This window comes from Dermacentor andersoni, chromosome 10 (assembly GCF_023375885.2).
Source record: "Dermacentor andersoni chromosome 10, qqDerAnde1_hic_scaffold, whole genome shotgun sequence".
NCBI lineage: Eukaryota > Metazoa > Arthropoda > Arachnida > Ixodida > Ixodidae > Dermacentor > Dermacentor andersoni.
Genome location: NC_092823.1, coordinates 117,207,249 through 117,228,239, shown reverse-complemented (window position 1 = coordinate 117,228,239; position 20,991 = coordinate 117,207,249). Strand labels below are relative to the sequence as shown.

General features: G+C 45.3%; 1 protein-coding gene across 1 annotated transcript; it reads right to left on the bottom strand.

The window, feature by feature from the left end:
- Positions 1-733: 733 nt before the first annotated feature.
- Positions 734-13,623, bottom strand: LOC126544803 (uncharacterized). The gene is made up of 5 exons (XM_050192288.2): positions 13,466-13,623; positions 10,867-11,180; positions 6,087-6,290; positions 4,805-4,994; positions 734-1,018 (listed from the first exon to the last, which is right to left on the bottom strand). Exons 1-5 carry the CDS (start codon positions 13,621-13,623, stop codon positions 781-783), a joined length of 1,104 nt encoding a protein of 367 aa, XP_050048245.2. The 3' UTR covers positions 734-780.
- Positions 13,624-20,991: the final 7,368 nt, after the last annotated feature.

The following is a 20,991-nucleotide window of genomic DNA, read 5'->3' as shown; positions in this document are numbered from 1 at the left end:
TCACAACAAAATCAATTTTTTGTGTGTGAGAATATTTTCGGAGCTTTCTGAAAATACTTTCAATGCTCAGCGAGAAGCCTCGTCGTCCACATCAGCATGCGATAGCCGTTCGTAATGATTCAATCTTTCTTATTAATTATTTTGGATGCCTCTGTACTTGCCATGAGTTACCTGCGAACCACAGCGCTGCTGAGGCTTCCCTCGTGTTGCTAAAGCTTGCCTTCTCAGCTAGCCGCCATACTTTCGAAGCAGCCGACGCTGCAGCCGTGCCCACGTGATCCTTCATGCTACGTCACGCCGACTACAGTGCCAGTCTATCCTGTGGTTGAGCTCTGGCCCGTACGCTCGGGCGAGCTGTGGAAGCCAAAAGGTTGCCCTGGCTCAGGCGGAGAAGACTGAGCGGAACTTAATATCGCGTACCCTTCAGTTCGTCCCTATCGCAACCAAACGTACTGCGCATCTGTGGAGGCCTTCTGAATCCCCACTCTCAAGTGGCGCATGCGCCGTTGATACCAGGACAGCAGGGCGGTGGCGGCGTCAATGGCTACGACGCATACGCGACTGGAGTGTCCGCATAATTGCTGTAGCAAGAACATTATTTAGTCTAGTATAGAGCATATAGCAACTCCTCAATTATGTTTTCTGTTATCAGCACATCTTTCACTGTTTCCCTTCCCCCCCCCCCCAGACTGCGAGGGTAATGATCGGATATATTCGTCGAGAATCACGAAATTGCAGCATTTTATTTGAAATCTCCGCACAGAGTAATTCGCTTCTGCTTTATCCGAATGTCAGTTTGCTGTTTTTTAAAGTGTCAGCGATCAGTCCGCCGAAAATATTTGGCTGCTGCACAACCATGAACTGTCTCTCGTAGCAGAATCCCCACAAGCAGGACTCTCGCTCCAGGTGGCTCTGTTCCACTATTTGAATGATCGATGTCACTGTTCCACCGATGAAGATTAGGAGGCCGCTGACAACGGCGACCGCGAGGGCAATCTTCATCCTCGTACTCAGGGGCCTGCGAGAAAAACCCGGCTTAAAATTTCTCACTCCGTTTCGTTTTGCTTCAATGCCCGTTCATTCAGACGAGGGGAAAGTCAAAACTAACGACACATATTGTAAAAAACAAAAGTACTTACCCCAATGATCTACATGTACGTCTGTGCTCTAAATACAAAGAGTACTTAAGTTGGGAACGCGACTCTCTCATTGTATTACCTGCAAATCACATATGCGATTATTTTCTTAGAGTACTTGCACTTTGTATGCTTGAACTCTGCCTCTTCTGCAGCGGGTAGTAGCACTAGAGTAAGGCTACCTTGTGGAAAGCAAGTAGCTGCAGTAGTGTTGATTTTTCTATATTCCTGCTGGTTAGAGTAACTGCAGTGGTGCTGACTTTACTGGGCTGCGGTAGGTTCAGGCATTTTTGCTAGCGATTTTAAAAGGATAGTAAATGAAAGCTTGTCTCCGAAATTGCAAGTGCAGGTATGTCCAATTTTGAAGGATTGCTTTTGTGCTAGCGTACTTCGGTGCGGCCTAATAGCATTGAATTCTGAAAGGTGAAAGGCAGATGTAGACTCAGCGGCCCCCCGTCAATAACCGCACTAAGTAGCTACGTCACAGTGTACAACTCTATATAACCTGTCGATCCAAGTAATAGCACTGAATGAATTTCTACGTAAGCATAGCTTTTATGATTGGCTGTTTACTTCAACGCCACAGTTCACCTCACCTCGTGCCTGGCCCAGCGAGTTAATTCGTCCTAAGCGTTATTTTCATTTCAGATGCTTAGTGCGTGATCTTAATATGTGCCGTAATGTTACCATAGGCAGTGATGTTGGAGAGATATTCCATTACCTAGCTCATGACTGCTCAGTCCGGAAACATCGCCATCCCCTTGAGAGTAACAAGTATGGAGCTACACAGGAAACTGATATGGGTCTCTGCGTGAGAAAATTCGGAGCTGGAAAATAAATATTCTCTTGATCCAGCGATTGAACCAGAAATCAACGATTTTCATAGCTGGTCGCTCAGCCATCTGGCCTGGCGAGGAGGCTAGCAGATCGCAGAGAGACGGATAGTTATTCCGCAACCGGAAACGGGGAATCGCTGAATGTACTAGATCCATTTTGCGGAATTCTGTAAATTGGAGGAAGGTTCAAAAATTGTAAGTTGTCGTCCGCAAAGGAAACCCCCTACCAGTTGCTCACAAGGTTCTGCAAACGAACGTCACTACGTAGGGTCAGCCATGTTCGCGATAACTTTCACCGTGTTGTGTCCGTCTGCTTGCGCCTTGCGGTCACGAGGGCAGTCTAAAAACCTGCTTTAGGTTTAAGTGGTGGACCTCTGGAGCTGAAACACATTCTTGGACTTTGGAGCAGCGCTGCTACAGCTTTGCGCGCAGCGAAGGCACCTTTTATCTACCTCCGAGCACAATGGCCTGAACCGGACGCAAGGGTGCTTGTTAGCATGCGTATTCTTGTGCTTCCTCCTTGTGCATGTGGAGCGTGCGTGCGTGCGTTCCATTTCTTCCAGTACAAATATAGTCTCGTCCTGCATGCTAGAAATGTGGCTAGGCCAACATCTGCAGCAGCTACTGAAGAATGTCAGTGCCATTAATGAATGCTAATGAAGGCTGCCAAGAATGTGCACAATAGATGAAATACCTTGCTGCCGTACGCGTTTCCCTCGAGTGGGTGACAATCTTGTTTTTTAGTGAATGTTATTTCAACTTCAGGATGTCCAGTGAGCTTATTTGGCAGCTTTGGTTATTATGGTTACCGAATATAACAAAATTGCACATGTTTTGCCTTCCAACAGTGCCAAATTTACATACTCAGAACGGCTATTGTGAATGCAAACATTTTCCTCATACGAATTGGGTTCTAAAGGCATAAAAAGCTGCAATGATCCAACTTATCGATGTGGTATATAAACTAGTAATACTAGAAACATAGCCAAGTAAAAATAACATACGAATTTTATATAAATTAACAAGATTTCAGGCGCTAAGCCCAGCAATCACTTTAATGCAGATTAGTTTTGTGGAAACCTGTGAAGCAGCAGGGGTTTCTTGAAATTAAAAGAATAGTTAATCGACCAGAGAGTGGCAAGAAACTTAAAATGCCATGAATTCGAACTAGTGAAGGCAGCGCGAAATAAACCCGGACAAGAGAGGAACTGTCATGCATTTCCAACCGCAGGCCTGGTTCGGATTCCCCCTCAATAATTCCCCCTCCCCCCCCCCATGCGCTGTTAGAAGTGCGTGATAATGTCTCCCCGTCTCCACACGGCACTTGTCCTGTGTTCCTTTCTTGTCCGTGTCTATTTCGTGCTGTTTCTTCGCCGACGGATTCGTACCAACTAGCTTCCACAACTAACTACGAAACAGCAACTAGCACTTACGTGATATCATATTTTACTCTAGCCATGTGACTATTTTCTTCATCTCGTACTGGTGCTCATGGCTGTTACGATCCCGTCCCGTTTCTCTTTCTTGCCGGTTTCCATCGACACTCTAACTGCCACTTGCTTATCTCAAACGCTTGTCAGTGAATTCTCCTGTCAGCGTTAAACCACAAGACCACTGCAAGGTGGATGTTCTTGGTTGTTCTGGGTGTTTGAATATCCTGGCATTCGGTTACAATTTGCCATAGAATGGTGACGATGAATTCTAGTGGCATCTAACTCGAAATGGAGTGGTAACATGCAGTCACCTGGCGTGCTTGAGCTATTTATCTATTTGTATATGCCTTATACCGGGTGTTACAGCAAATATTTACATTGTTTTTAATTGCCTGTGGCAGACAGCAGAACTCTAGTCAACGAGCTGACCTACTCAAAGAGGTGGACATTACTTGAAAAAAATTGAAATGCATAGCAGACTAATTTTAAAAAATCAATAATTCAGGTGTGAGTTAATTACCCTATGGCACATATTGCAATTTTCAAATTCTAGTCGTCGAGTTCGCAAGGTGGATCTACTTGGAACGAATATACAAGATGACACCTGTTTCGGGATATCAATTCCTAAATTTTGCGTAGGAATGAATTGCCGTTCAAGTTACGTCTAGGTTTCATCGGATAAAACGACACTTTCTTAAGAAAGTAAGTGGAACGACAGTGCATTTTTACCGCAAGTACAACGGTGCAATTCTCTTAAAACAGTGTCATCCACAGGATCATTTCTTGTTGACATGCTTTGCAGTCTCACCCGCTAAAATTTATATATTGCGATGTATCAGAAGGTAATTAGTTAGAAAGTAGCTAGAAAGTGGCATAGAAAATTGCAGTTTTTAACGCTCGCAGCAATTAATAACGCACAGGATCGAGATTAACACTATACTCATGCTTTAGTGGCTTGCGCAGGGTTTCTTCTTAAGGGGAATCGTAACACTTCCTCTGTTGCCCTGTGCGGCGATGGCTTACGAGGTTGGTATTGTAAATTGGTTTGTACTGGCAATGATCTGTGACCAATGTAAGCTAGCGCAGTCGCGAGCGATGGTCTCGGTACACTGTATCGCAGATAGTGAGACAAAGAACGTGTTCAAGGGCCTTCTCGCGACCACAGTCACCGCATACAGCGTTGTCGGATATCTTCGTCCGAATAACCTCTCTCCCTCTCTCCTTATCTATCCGTCCGAATAACCTCTCTCCCTCTCTCCTTATCTCTACATCCGAATAACCTCTCTCGCTCTCTCCTTATCTCTCCTTCCGAATAACCTCTCTCCTTACGAGGCGCGCACACCTGACGCTGTAAAAACTGGAAGAGTTTCAAGAGCCACGTGGGACCCGGCCAACATACTTTTCGGGCCACTGCTCCGACCCCTGACACAGTTTGTAGTAGAACACGGGAGGCAGCACGAATGCCACCGGGCACAGAGCAAGCGACCCAACAAGCGCCATCAGGGCACCTTCATACGGCACAGCCAGGGCGAGCAGACAGGCGCCCAAGGCCAGTGGAGTCGCTAACTTGGCACGACTCCAGGCCACACCTGCAAGAAGACGAGTGCACCAAGCTCAGAAAAGATCTCGAGCAGCTAATTTCACTCCTCAGTGTACTTTTAAAATGCGTTGCGGGTCGTTGTACGATAACACATGGTGTTGTGCTAGTAGGGGATCAACACAGTTGAGCGCGTGTGACTTGCATCGCAAATGAGCATCGCAAACGAACGATTCAGCAATGGGATACGGTCACAATTGAGCTCAATTGAACGCATTCCGAAGAAGCGCGCCTTCGTTGCCCGTCTTGTCCATCGAAGTGTTTCTTTCGCGATCATGTGTTTTCTGTTATTATGCGCTCGCAAAGAGATACTGACTTTATTGAGGAGACTGAAAAGGCTGGTCAGCGTGACTCCTGGCATGTTTCTGCACGTCTTGGGCGATGATTATCCTACACGCAGTGATTAGGCTAGACGAGCTCAGAAACAGAAAATACGTGCCTAGAAGCAGGCACGTGCAAAATGAAGCTATTCTTAAGTTTTACCAACCCATGTGGGCCTTCGACAATTCAGCAGCGCTGGAGCTGCTGAGCACTACACTACACTCTATGAGTGTAGTGTAGTGGTATCTAGGGTGGGCGTAAGTCGGTTTTTGCGACGCAGATCTCAACTTTCCTAGCAAGATCCATACAAACGAATGACAAGTTAAGCTGGATTCGCTGGTTGCACTCGTGGTACACCAAAAACGCCAGTCTTGCCACTCGAGGAGACTTCTCCAGAATCATCAACAAGAGACAAGTTGCGGCGTCACCATTAAGCTCTCGCACTATCTGTGCATGACGTCATGGATTACGATAGTGTCAGCTCGGGTCTAATTAGCATTTCTGTCGATTGAAAAAAAAAAGCGCTGCGTCGCATTCTGAGGAGAGCAAAAGCTTGAGATTTCCGGAAGTTTCTGTACAGCGAAGGCTCAACATCGTAAAGTGCGTTGGAATAAATAAAATACGTTGGTGTTTGGGTGGGTTCAGGCAAGCTTGGGGCAGACATACTTGGGTATAATGAAAGAAGCAGGCCCCGAATTACGTGAAAATTAGGCTGATTTCCAGAAACAGGGACGAAAGTTGAAGACTGTAGCAGTCCACTCACGCTTTCCGTAATCCTGGACGCTGTCGTGTTCATCCATTATCCAGTAGCCAAGCCCGCTCACCTGTTGCGCGCAGAACAAGGCGAAGACGTCGGCAGCGACTCGGATATCTTGTCCTTTCAGACACAACACGACATTTCCATTGATGATGGTTCCAAGAACCGCGTAACCGGTCACGCCGACCAAAAACAAGGCCAGCGTGCTCCCTGCATAAAATGTATTTTCTTAACATCTAGGAAAGGCCACTAGGCACCTTCAATTTGCTGTCCACAAATCTGGCGTTGCCTTGTTTGCGCAACTCAGTATGAGAGGCCCTACTTTGGGCCAGTTTGTCTTAGCGTATTCAGTGTATCGGGTTATTTAGTTTGCACAGCACTGGAAGACAAATGTAATGGACCCAATTGAACAAACCGATAAAGTCAATTTGAAGCGGTCGATTAGTGCTACAGAGTGTCCAAAGCAACTCTTTTATCCCGAGCAAGCCAACGCCAACGAGGCAATCAGGCGGACGTGGTTGGCATCGATAATGTGAAAGTAATCAGCGCGACAGAATCCTCTGCAAGAAGGCAACATTTCGACAAGGTGATTTTTCTTTGTCAGGACACGTAGACACTTATGTCAACCCACTTTCCATAACTTCTTATTTCCACCTCCCTGCGACCTGTTCGTCCTACATTGGACATAGTAATTCAGATCCTAAACGCATCTTATGTCCTTCTGCGATCAAATAAGTACAATTACCACTAAAACTAACATGATATCACGCATGATGTAAAAATGCTTACTATATTGTATTTGGTCGACACGTCACTTCTTGCAGTTATGCTTATTATATGTAAGACCTAGTTTTTTCACTGGTCGCACTGTAACTTTATTTTTTAGTAAATGACATGACAATTTTTCCTCGCCTTTATAGTCTACATGCATACAATGCTCACATATTTATTACAAGATATCTTGCGGATCTACCAGCGACACTATGTCAGTATTCAACAGTGTCGAATTTCGCCACAGCAGTCCGGGATTTGTCAAGCTGCTTTTCTGCAGCTTTCTCGAGTTATCGTGTTCGAAAATGAAAGAAAGTAGCGCGGCCAACTTTATTTTATCTACCTTCAAAAGTCTCACATTCAACCTCATCCAAACAGTTTGTCGGTCCGATATGGCTCATACGTGTCATGTCGTCTCAAGATTATTGTGTGTCATACATGTAATCACAAAAGAATAGAAAAAAAATGGAAGGCATGTCAGTCAAAGTCGACGCGAAAGAAAATATCACACTGTCGCCGTGAGGGCGACATGTTAAAATGCGACACAAAGTCTAAGTCTCGTAGCTGTAGTAGCAGCATGAATTGAAGAAAACGTAAGCTGACTAACCACAAGGGACCTGTTGTGCTAGGGTTCTTACATTTGAATCCTTCCACCGGACGATTTTATTTCTGTTAACTAAAGCCAACGTCTTTCTCAGCTACTTAACAGCACCTTTTTATTGCCGTACCGGGTATGTTTCAAACGTTTCCTGGGCTGATCCCGGAAGCAGTGCACAGCTGCTCCAATAAAGTTTACATTATTCTACATTATTTTAAGATTTTAGTTCTGTTATTGACTCGCACTTTTAATATTTCAGTATGAAAAGATTTGAGATAGAAGTCATGCGCTGTCGGTGTTTTCTTTCATGAGATTTGATTGTGGGCCGCCATTCTCGAAATTCTGAAGAGCAATTTTGTCAGTCATGGGAGACCTGGTCTGAGCAACTTCCGTGGTAGAAGGGTGTAGCAATATAACCCGCCGATACCGCATGTAATGTAGCATAGCGTGCTATATAGCTCAGCCCTTTCATGGCTGGCGTGATTCTCCAATGTATTTCTGTCTGGAATTAGTAAAGGCAATAAATAAAGAAGGGAAAGGCATGGCATATAACATACGTATACCTAAATATATACGGAGCCTCACGGCGACGACGGCTGCAAAAATGTGCTTAGAGTGTCCATATAATTGCTATTAGAATAAAACAAGGTAGACGTGCACGGCATAGGTAACGGAATTGGGACATTAACGGTCATGCAATGTTGCACAATTATACTTTTTTTATTATACGCAATTTTTTCTTTGTCTCATTAGCAGGCCTTCCATTCTGCAGCGCACCCTCTCTTTCTTTTGTTCAAGTGTACTCGCTTTTTTACGCGCTTGTACGTCAAAGTTTTCTTTGCCGTCGACTTTGGTTGCTGCACCTTTCTTTCTTTCTTTTTTTAGCCATGAGGCCAGGTGGGCCGATCCCAGAGATTGTGCAGTCTATGGTGCGATGGGGTTACTTTTTACCATATGGGTGCTATTTACGCCCATACCTTTAATTTTGCATACCATGAAAATAATTCTCGCCTCTTTTCTCGTTGAAACCGACATTTTACTACCTTACGAGGTCACGAGATACCTAGAGGTTATGAGATAGCCATCCAGAGCCAAGATAAACCAAACCTGCATGAAGCCAGCAAAAGAGATCTTGTGTTAAAAATGCAGGAAAACATGAAAGGTCATATGCAGCCAAATCTCGAAAGCAATAGCCATCGTCCCTTGAATACAGACCTTTAAAAATAGTTCGCGCCTTTTGGGGCTTATTTTGTCCCACAACAATAATCGTCACCTGTCCTGCAGCATTTCCTTTCTTTAGCAATACCAAACACGCACTTCCAAGTCACCAACAGCATGCGCGTTACCGGAATGGCATAGCATTCTCAACAGGAAAGTAGCAAGCGTGGAGTTTTCCAGAAAGGAAACGCAAGCAAGGCAGATGACGATTATTGTTCTGGGACAAGATAATTCCCAAAGGGTGTAAACTTTTTTGAGGGTGCATACTAGATTAGCCGCCACAATGTCAAGTCGCAGGAAACGCCGAGGCTTCACCAAGGCACTTATTATTATTATTATTATTGTTATTATTATTATTATTATTATTATTATTATTATTATTATTATTATTATTATTATTATTATTATTATTATGAAGGCACTTAGCAGTGGTGGCCTCCTAGAGCAAGTTCTGGAACGTGCACCAAAGGTGGTGACTGATCGGCAAGAGCACGCACTTTCGCCACTTTCGCCACTGTCACCACTTTCGCCACTTTCGTGTGTGTCCGCCACGCGCGAGAAAGACCTGAATATTTCATTGCAGGCGATTTCAGTGCCGTTCCGTGCGATAAATCCCTAGCTTATATTTTTTTATTTATTTCGGATAAGCACCTGCTTTCACAGTTTACTGATGGGATTTCTTGAGATGCGGGTATATATCCAATTCATTCGCAAAATAATTGTTTCCAGTTAAATGTTAGTTTCACCGCGCTTCTTTGTTGTTCAGAATGGCTAAAGGCGTGTGCCTACCCAGCATAATAGCTTAGGAATATTCAAATTTATTGTGTGTCTTGTCAGCTTTGCCCAATACGAAATCACGCGTAAGCTTTCTGCAGAAAGTCACATGCGAGAACACCACCTATTGCATGTCCCGTATCCTTCGAAAGCCCTACCCGTGCATACAGCTGAACAGCAAGTCTCATATAAAACACTGTCAGAAACAGTGAAAAAAAATGAACGTACTACATCACTACTTACAGCTATGGATGTGGAACACCCACACTATTTTCCAAGTCCTTTAACTATAACACTTTCTGATAAAAAGATTATGGGGTTTTACGTGCCAAAACCACTTTCTGATTATGAGGCACGCCGTAGTGGAGGACTCCGGAAATTTCTACCACCTGGTCTTCTTTAACGTGCACCTAAATCTAAGTACTCGGGTGTTTTCGCATTTCGCTCCCATCGAAATGCGGCCGCCGTGGCCGGGATTCAATCCCGCGACCTCGTGCTCAGCAGCCTAACACCACAGCCACTGAGCAACCACGGCGGGTTATAACACTTTCTGTGTAATATTGAAATCTGCGGCAAGGGTTAAACCAGAAACTTCAAGGCGTGATGGAATCGAGAGAGTGACGAAGTCTCATCTTGTTGGGAAGAATAACAGCAAAAAAGCAAAATAAGGCGCCAACTAAAGTGAAAAAATATTTTAAAGCTCGACGTTTAGGCACCCACGCAGGACACTTGCTTATCTTATGAAGAAGGATTCGGTAAAGCTGTCGAAACGTCAAGTTTTAAATTATTGTATCACTTTGGTCGGCATGTGTTTTGTTTTTCGCCACTTCTCAAGGCGTATGCGAGACGTTTCTAACCTGCCTATTTTCATCACTGCTTTTCTCTATGGCGCGCTGTTATAATTATTAATATTATTATCATTATCATTATCATTATTTCTTTTGAAAACATATGCACATTTGATAGGAAAGGGAAAGTGAGAGGCAGACCACCACCAAACGGGGAACAACACATTCTTAGCCCTCAGACAAGGGGAAACAGAAACATAGCAATGGAATATATGAAGAAGAAGTGAACGAGGAAAGCAAGAGAAAGGCAGGAAATCTCGAAGCACAGAGCAGAACACACACGCACAGCACAGGTAACGCACAGCAGGGCATGTCCCCGCAGATCATCCTACTAAAAGAACGTTAAAAAATAGAAGAAACAATGTCTAAGGTCTTGTCATGTTAAAATAAAACGATAGACTAAATAAGCTACAAACGGTAGCGTAAGTTAGTTTCTTCTATAAGAGTATGGAGAGCGCGTTCAGCTTGATCGTGTCGAGAGGCACTACCACTTGGGCATCTTCGCGGGCCCAATTGCACACACAGCGGATCCAGACAGGTGCATACAATTACGGCGTAGAACACCATCATCACTTACCAGCGACTCCGAAGGCAGCAGCTGCGGTAAAACTCGTGGGTGACTTCATGTCGCGCCGAATGTTCGTAAATGCGCACACGCCCGCAAAACTGAAGGCGATGATCGCGACGCCGGCGAAGAAGAGAACGCCCGGAGAGTGGGCAGCCAGGAAGTCGCCGGCGGGAATTGAATCTCCCCGCCGGTCGCGAATGCCCAGCGTGAGCATCGCCCCCACCGCTCCGCCTGCCACATCGGCGTAGTTCTTGTTGTCAGCAATGCCCACGAGCAAGAGAATCATGAGCGCCAGGGTGAAGGGCAGGTACACGCAGTAGCTCCTGCACCAAAAGTGACCGTCACAACAACACGCGTACGGGAAATCCTTAGGGAGACGGGCAGTTAGCACCAAGGCTTACAAACATCGACCGACGGACTGATCCACCAATAGTGGCTGACTGCACTGGGTCTAAATGACGGACAGACACTGACGGGGCTGTCACCCTGCCATATAGGTGAAATTACAAATTTATCCCACCCGAAATTTATTGGGCCCCCGAGACATCTCTCATCGCTTTCGAACGCCCAGCCTGTGGCATACAAATGTCTGCACTTTCTTTTCGTCGTAACACCAGGACACCAGAAATGTCATAACAGCAGAACTGCACACGCAAAAAGATTTCATTGCAAAGGAGGACGAAAGGTTACATTGTAAAACAGCGCTACTTATAAACTGGTTGGTTGAACTTCAACATACTCAACAAACAGCGTAGAAAGCAGGACCAGCAATGGGCGGCGACAGTACGAGTGTATTGTTGCGTACTGGTAGTCCTGCGCTTTCTACGCTGTTTGTTCAGCATGCCGATGAACAAAAGGAACAGTATGCATGGCCACATAGAAGTTCTGTGGCATAGTGCTTTTTAGAGTGCTTCTATTCTAGCTGTCGTGGCTGCTCAAATTTACCTTCTATTCTCAATGTGTTCCTTTAAAATTGTGATAGATATCGAGAACATGATTGCCAGTGGAAACATGCATTTAAAGGAAACCGTTACATCAGATGGAAAAGGAGAAATCTTTTTTCTTTTTTCAGTATCGAATGCACCAATATTTTTTATTCACGCCATCACTGCTTCCGCAAGCATTGTCTTTAATATAAAAACACTGGTTAAGCTTACGAACTCCGTAACTCAAAAATAAGAACAACATCACGATTTTATAAAGTTCTCTTATTAAAACATCTAAGGCGAAGGACTTAATTTCGGTATTATTGACCGCGCTGAAATATAGTAATAGTTTGTGAGTACGACTTTTTCATAACCGTTGCAAACATCGTGACAATTTAACGTAACCTGTAAATTCGCAAACGGTAGTGGCTACGTTGAGGAGTTGCTTCAGATGCACACCTTCACCTCGATGCATCTGTGTAGACCCTGTGAGTTCCTTGTCTACAATATTGCCACTCACAAATCGCCGCTAAATATCACTTGAACGTTGTGCCCACGTTATTTGGAAGGTGGTGCTGCCATCCACTTTCTTGAGCATCAAATGGTCAGCCGTCGAGATAAGCAAGACACATTTAGATTATCGGTAGAAAAGAAGCAGCGAAGAGATTGATACGGACAGATCCGTTATAGAATAGGTAGCTATGCAAGGTAGATAAAGAAGTTTAGAGGAAGAAAAAGAAAGGAGATTAAGAAGATGTATGCGAAAATTCTTAAATGAGAAACATGTATAGCATACCTTAACAGACAGTTTTAGTTCAGCATACGGTATACCACTGTGTGCGCTATAAAATAGCAGATCGTCACTGCGCATGCGCAGAACGCTAAACGACCCAGAGCGCATAGCGTACGCACGCTATTTCTCAGAATCATCGTTAGCGCCTTTGCGTGGTTTGCGGAGTTAGCGTGATACATGGCGGTGGTCCCGGCTGCCCGCTTCGAAATGAATTTGGCGTTGCTTTTGTAGAATGCACTTCGTTCGTAGCAAGTGACTGTGTAAACGGCTTTCGCTTAGTCTCACGCCGCTTCGACGACAGAGTATTATGGAAAACCTTGTGGTGATTTCGTTTCGAACGAGTCGAAGCCTAACGAAAGAAACTTTCTAGATGTCAGCCCCACCTATCGCTACAGTCGGGAGATAGCCGCAACGACGGCATATGGCCTCTGAGATCCGAAGATCTCGCAGGCCAACTAAAACTAAAAAACGTGCGCTGCTTAGCGTACGCTATACTATAGTGTATAGCGTACCCTGTAGTTGCGTACGCTGAACTAAAACTGTCTAATAAATCAAGCAAGCTAAGTGCCTATTTCTCATCGCCCCAATCCAAAGGCGAGCTAATAAATCATCATTATCATCATCACTGATGCGCGTAAAAGGCGCATTGAAGAAGTTTTACTGTTTAAACGTGTCCCGCAATTTCAAACTAACGAGTTTCGTGGCACGCGACCGTGACCCCGTTTCCAAAGTGGATGCTCATATCGCCGTCGCACTCATCGTCGCGATCACTGCGACCATATAATGAGTCGAGGTTGAGTGGTCAGTGAGCCGATGTTCTAGAATAGCGGGACCAGAGAGCTGTCGCTGCTGGAGGTTCGACAAAACAAGGAGCAGGCGTGAGACTTGCCAGTATCTCGTGTTGGGCGCACAGGGCCCGCTGTAGAGCGCGCACACCACACCCATGCCAGTGAGGAAGCCGCAGAATAGGTATCCGCGTACGGCTAGGGCTGGAGACAGGATGGTGACAACGTCCACCATACAGTCCGCTGAGATCAGCAGAGCCATGGCCCAGAGTCCCACGACACAGAGCAAACGCTGGGCGCCGATGACTTTCCTGTACAGAAACGCCGGCACACGAAAAAGAAAGAAAGGCAATCAAGGGTCTGCTTTAACGAAATTTCGCAATAGGAAAATTCAATAAATAATAAGTAAATTAAGCAAGTAGAATAGTCACCTCTAGTCCCTATAATACTAGCGCTCTTCCATTGCTACACTGTAATAACATTCTGTCTGTCAAAGAAACTGTGTTGTGTAATCTAGGTAAAATGTTTGGGTAAAATGTTTTGTCCGTTATTGTTCAATTCGTCTAGTTCATTTAATTTTGCTGCATTTGCTCCTTGCAAATGTATACTTTCCTTCGTTAGATTTCTTGTAACTAACTCGTAATGTTGTTTTGCATTCTCCAGTACTTACTTTCTTCCATGTTTGCTTATATGTGATTTTAATTTAGTTCTACTCGTTGCTTTAGTACTTATATATAACCGGAGGTCCCAATACAGTCATTGACTATGGAACCTCCTTCTGTATATTATTTTTTATAACATGTATTCTATAATGAATAAAATCAATTTGAATTTCAATTCAACCAGATGGAATTTCTGAGTTTTCCACCCTACTCGTAGGTGGCGAAAAAAAAAATTCGGTTTCATAGACTCGAGGAAAGATAAATAAATATTAAACAACAAAAAAAAGGAAATCTTCAGAACTCACCCACTGTGAAAATTGAGCTTATGCGAAAAAAAATTTTTTGAGCGCAGCTGGTTTTTGGGCATCGGTTGGGGTTCGGCAAATTTGGCATTGTCGGATGGGCCAACGTTATTGCGTAAGGCGAGCAACCTCCAGTGGAGCGCGAACGTGGGACGCCAACAGCAAGACGACGTCGACGGCAGGGAGTAATAAAGGAGCAGCGCAGGCATTCTATCACGACATCATACCGCGGCCACTCGTCACGACAGCCCAATGCTCCAAGCATCACGCCGCATTTACTTGCATACGTCTTTCGCGGCAACGGCAAATAACTCATCCAGGAGATTCGCGCCTGAATTCGTCCAGACGATAATAAGTGAAGAAAGGGACGTGGACGTACGTAGCGCAAACTACCAACTCCTACCAGTTGGTGAACTACCAGTTCACCAACTAGCCCCCTTCATTGCTTTACTAAGTGATAAAACTTGCACGCGTGCCGCTTTCGGTTCAGCCGCATACTTGAAAAACACATCTTCCTCGCAAACGAAACTCTGGACTGGCTACATCCTGTGTTCTCGAGCAAGCTTTGACTCGAAGAAGGTCGACTCTACCAGATGAAGCACATAGCGCTTCTCACCTCCGTCGCATCGCGTACCAACAAATTGCTCGTACAAGTGAGTGGCAGCTAGCGCTTTTAGACGCTGCGTTGGGCTAGACATCATTTTGTATCGATCCGCGTGCTCCTTATCGTAACGCGTTCGGAATTGGCACACGTTGCCAAGTCTTTTCCTTGTAACACCAAACGCTATGCCTCTCTCTCTCTCTCTTCTCTCTCTTCCCTTCTTCCTTCCTCCAGCGTAGGGTAGCCAACCGGACTCTTAACAGGTTAACATCCCTGCCTTCCTTATACCTCTCCCTCTCCCTCTCTCTCTATCTCTCTCTCTCTCTCTAACGCTGCGCAAACGCTGTGCAACTTCAACTTCCGCATTGGCACGGGTCGTAACGTAGCACGTCATATCTTTTATTCACCATAGTACAAGAAAAGTCAGCCTGCATGCCGACCTATCTTAGTACCGCCTTAGATTATAGGCTCGTTGGTACGTCAAGATTCAAGTGTAACAGAGCGCTACTTCGGATGAGCGAACAGACCGCAGTGCTTGTCCTCGTCCGCTAGTCCGATCGTGTCATCGTCCAAAGTCGCAGTGTCAGATTTTAAGTCATGATACAATCGTTGCAGTGTCGTCGTCTTGCTAGTGTCGTCACACACACTGGTGCTCGCCTTACCCTAACACCTTGGTCCGTCTGGTAACGCTTTGCAGAATCCGAAACAATGCTGGATATTCAGCTAGTTGCAAAAATGTTTCACATATCATCGATGCGCACACTCTGTGAGATTTGAATACTTTTTTACAGCGAAGCTGTCTGTGGCTATAGGATCCAGGGAGCACTTCGTGGTCTAACGTCGACAGAAAACTGTCATCAACAATGGCTGATACCCTCGTAGGGCAGAGGCTGCAGGCACTCAGCAAAGTGCCGCGAACAGTGCATAACTTAGGCGTCGTGGCCCAAATACAAGAATACACCATGAATTTCATGACGCCACACTAGCGTACAGTCGTTCGGATTTTGGAGCGGAAGTTCCAAAAAGGGAACATCAATTTCAATTTTCTCTTTCAATAATGAAGTTGCTATCGCGAACTTGCCGAAAATAGAGTTTTCAAGCAATATTTTGTTACGTTAAACTGATGAAGTGTTTGTCTCTAGTGTCCCTTCAATTTTACTTAGCCAAGCCTACTCGCGAACTCGACTCTTACGCGAGGGCTGGTCCCAGGGCTCTGGAGGCGATGTCCGAGTACTGCGTGTACCAGTGGAACCTCCGGTACTCTTCGTAGCGCTCTTCCAATATTTCGCAGCACGACTTGAGCAGACTCGCGCTAAAGGCCGCGAGCACCCCGATCAATGGGAGAATGACGATCGCGCTCCAACCTGCAACCACAGTCGAGCATATACGTTACTAAAGCGTATTGCCCTCCTCAGCCCTGTAATCATTAGCTAAGCAAGTCGACGAGAATTTCGTAAACGAAAGAACACTTCTACGCGCTGGAAAAGTGTGCCGGGCTATAGTGTCTTATCGTGCTGCGTAAAGCCACGCGGACAAACTACTCTCGACTAGCAATGAAATCTTTTAGCACACTTGCTCATGGTCTAGCGCGTCACCTGCTCGCGTAGTTTGAGCGTGAGGTCGTCCGAATCGATGTGTGGTGACGGCAGGTAAATTGCTCTGCGAGAGAAAAAAATTCACCGGCGATTACGATACGCCCTACTGCGAATTTCGAACGTGGCTATTTAGATGTTTTTGAATTCGCGATATGTTGTGGAGCAGAATTTTATTTTGAACGACAGGGTCCTCTCGGCCGCGGCACTGAACGTCTGCTAGGGCAGCTCTTTTAATAGCAGCGGCAGACGAAGCATTTCCACCGGTTGCGTCGCTCATTGTTCCGGAGGAAAGCGCGAACATGGGAAGGCGTCGCTCGTGCCAAGCGCATTCTCAAGCGGTGGCGGCGCAGGTGAGGTTGAGCATGCGCAGTGGGCCCGAAGCCCGCGCCAGCGCTTTGTTCCCATATATGGTACCAGCGGACGCGCCCGCCGCATGCCAGGTTGCCGCCGTGGAGCACGTCTCGCGCGGCACTCCGCTTTACTCCTCACCCGTTCGCCATACTCGCCTCCTCCGCTTTCCTCCTCGTGCTTCCGCTGCACCCTCCTCCACCACTTTTCTCCTCGCGCTCTCTTCGCTCTCACCGTCTTTCATCCCCCGCTGCGCTCCGCGTTCGCTCTTTCATATTTCGCTGTGATGGTTCGCTCGGTTACGTCGAGGGACGCCGAAACTCAACGCAGGAACGGGTGCCTATGGGCTGCACTCTAAAAGGGAGACGATGTTTTTTTTTTGTCTTAATTTTTAGGAGTGTTCAATTCAATTCAATTCTTTATTCGACATCATCATCATGAGGATGTTGGGTGCGTCGACAAAAAGCCAGAAGAAAGGCTTCACAGAGGTCGACGCACCCTACAATGACTTGGCAACAGTATTACGAGTGTTGACGTAGGTAGTTTTCCTAAGGCGTACGTCCAGCCTGCTAGATTGTAAAAACACGAAGGCCAGGGCACTAAAAGATGTTTCTGAAAACGGCGACAACGAGAGATTTTAAGGCATCACGGATGCCTGTGAATAATCGAGCCAAGAGGTCACATCTCGGAAGCAGTGAGCGCTCAGGCAAATGAAAAGCGCTATCTACAGAATGCACTGGCAGTAATATTTCCTGCGGCGTGAAGCGCACAATTTCATTGTCAGACTTCAGCCCTCTACCAAGAAGGTTATGGTTTGGCGAGCTTTAAGTCAATTATCCGGCTGTTCTTGGTTATCTTTATGACTCCAGTATTACGATGACAAAGGATCGCAGTACCTATGCTGCTACAGCGCGTGTTAAGGGCACGTGCCTCAGCTCTCTTTGGTACAACAAGCGCATTCCCCAGCAGCACAACTGCAAGCGTAGTGCCAGTGATGAAGCTCTGTAACAAAAATGCCTTCACCACAATTCACTGGCAAAGGCAACACTTACTTTTTAATTTTTTGCTGAAGATTACAGCTCAATTTTCGAAATGGTGGCATTAGAAATAACTATTTGCTGTAATGGGTCTACCGAGAGCGTAAAATCAAATACATGGTCCACCGGAAAGAAAATTCCCTAACCTTAAACAACCTCCCCATGATTCAACCAAGTCCCTTCTGAGGACAGATAGGAACGTTGTTAGAATCGATTTATTCAAAGGAATTGAAGAATCTCTAGTTGCAGACTGAAAATTACAATTTTTTTTTCATTCAGGGCCACGTGAATAGAACAAGGCCCCTGGATCCTTTTGTTACTAACAACCAATCATTACCTATATTTTTATTATTCCCTAAAAAGCATAAGATGCTTAATTATCATGATTTATCTTTGGTATTTCCTCTGTACCTTATTGCGTACATAATTTTTGCTTGTACTATGTATACTGCTACATAAACTAAGCTACATGCTTTCTTATTCACGTTGTTATTGCCAATTTAAACCCCGCGGGTTCTTTGATATGTTGTTTACTACTTACCATAGAATTTACGTATGCTTACTGTCTGACTATCTTGAGCATATGCCTTTGTCGAGTTGGATGTTTTATGTATTAAGATTACCTCTGTACGGGCTCTTCCTGATTTGATCTCTGATCGCGTTGACACTATTAATATATTAATAAATGATGTTCTTAATCACGTAGGTGATTCTTCTTTAAACATATCCGTAATTAAATGTTGATTAGGTGCGACATTTAGGAGCGCACCATACTGTAGATCTAAAACTTGATACGGGATCAAAATTCGTCACCTATTCCGGCGAAGGCGAACGGCATGGCCAGCATTCCGGCGCCGGTGAAATTTCCCGCCAGGGACGCTGCGGTCGCGGCGAGGCCTAACGATGCGGGCTGAGCGGGCACTGCTGGGTCGGTCTTCTTCCACTGCTGCCTGTAACTCAGCTTGGTTTGCGACCACCAGTTGCCTTGTGCGGTAGCGGGTGCAGCCATGGCCCCAGGGGTAACCGCGGCATTCAGAATCGAAGGAGGAGCGCCGCCGTAATCAGGAGGTGGCACATAGGGGGCGCCATTGTCTGCGGGTTCGTGTAGTGGACGACATTAGAAATTCCGTAAGCATGATTTCCTACCCACCTAACTCACTTCAAGCAACGGTCAGTCATTCGATCTTTATTCGGCACCCATTCGATTCGCAAGAGGAATGTTGGGACAAGAATTAAAGCTGCCGATTAACTTCTTGACGATGCTGTTGCTCCTGAAATTGAAATTTTTGTTGCAGACGACGACTATATTCCACTTATTACTTGGTGATACCAATGATCCACTTTGTGAAACCTACGTGCAACACTAGTGAGAGCGATATGCATAAGCAGTGGCAGGCAGCTTGACCGTGGAAAGAACCGACGCTCAAAGGACATTCGTTACACATAGGTTACAGTTAGTAAGCAAAACATTTTTTTTCGAATATGTACCACCTACTTCGTGAAACCTGTGTGGAACAAGAATAAGCGTGTAACGATGGCAATGACGATAAGCACAAGGCATACATAACACACGTATATTTGTAGCCCACTTGAAGCTGCACGCGAAACCAGTACGCTTAGACATGCGCTTAGACATGTACAGGCGCCCAAATCTTTAACTGGCATGCGCGAGCGGCGACTTTTCCGTGAGTCAGTGCCGTATGACGGGGCGAGGCTGGAAACACTCTGAGGCTAAGCGCATGCGGACAAAGCGCGCTCAGCTGGACCCATCGTCTTCTAGGCGGTTCCTCCTTAAGGACGTCCTCCGGACGCTGACGCACGGAAAAGTCGTCGCTTCCGCACGCCAGTTATAGATTTGGGCGCCTATACATGCATATGCACAAGTAGTATATGCATGTATACAATAAACATTCGTAGTTAATTTTCGATGGCAAATATTTCGAATATTTGCAAACTAAACATTTATCAGACACAAACAACGAACTACAGCAAACTGACGTGAACAGCATTGTACATGTTAATAAGTTGCCCGTTAAAACTGTCTTCCTAGCAGGCATGGAGACATATACTTGTATATAAATTCAGGTATTTGGCCATCTTATCGTAGAAACTATTAGGTGACAGGAGTAAATAAATAGCAACTTTTAATAGCCAGTAGGACCAAAAAATTTTAAATGCATGAAGTTTTTCTCTGTATGCTTTCTCCTCAATGTCATTTAAGTGAATATCATCTCTCTATATATTACACAGTAGGGCGGAAACACAATTAATTAAGCGATTCAAACCGTAATTGGTGCGCAATATAGTAAGAGCGTTCACGCGTTCAAGCAAGCGAGCGGACATTCTGCTAGTAGCATTGTTTTATTATTATTTATTACTTATTCACACACTGCTATACCATAACACCGGTACAATACAAGAGTGGATGCTGAGGAGTACAGTGAAGTAGACGTGTTTAGAAGCTTCGGAGGGTGCAGTGAACGGAGAGCATTAGGGATAATATCATCAGCCTGCATGTTGACGCCTTAATTACATCCAAGCCAGAAGTCCACTGTCCCAATTTCTATACTATCCCAAGTTCTATCCTACCTTCTGCCGACTGGGAGCATTTTAAGGATCGATGTGCCTATCACAACCTTTTTATCACCAATTTTGGTATTGATGACGCGGTAGCGTATTTTACCGCTTTTATCATCGAGGCAGCAAATAACTTCATTCCACAATCAAGCGATAGTTGAAAGGAAAAAAAAACACTCACGAAAGGCAAAATTCAAGAAGAGAGGTTCACACCACTACCTCTTTTCTTGTCTTATGTCTATTGTGAGTGGTTTTTTTCCCTTCAGCTATCAAGCAACTGGTCCGAATTTCAACCCTTCTCAAGCGGTAGCCCATCCAAAAGACGAGTTCCGTCGTGGAATGATGAGGGCAAGAAGGCGGGGAAAAAACTAACTAAAGCGTGGGGCATACTTCGCCTATCCCCAACTGCAGAATATTTGATAGAATTTAAAAACATTAAATCACAGAGAAGGCGAACGTGACGGCAAGCTGGCAGAGGTTCTTGTCCGGCATTGACTCACACACACAG

Bases quoted from the DNA above. Each gene is read 5' to 3' on its own strand.
- LOC126544803 (XM_050192288.2), bottom strand. From the start codon at position 13,623: ATGGCTCTGCTGATCTCAGCGGACTGTATGGTGGACGTTGTCACCATC. The intron at 11,181-13,465 runs GCAAGTCTCACG...CTTTTGGTGCAG, and splicing joins GCGCCCAACACGAGATACTG to GAGCTACTGCGTGTACCTGC. The intron at 4,995-6,086 runs GTGAGTGGACTG...GTCTTCTTGCAG, and splicing joins CGTCCAGGATTACGGAAAGC to GTGTGGCCTGGAGTCGTGCC.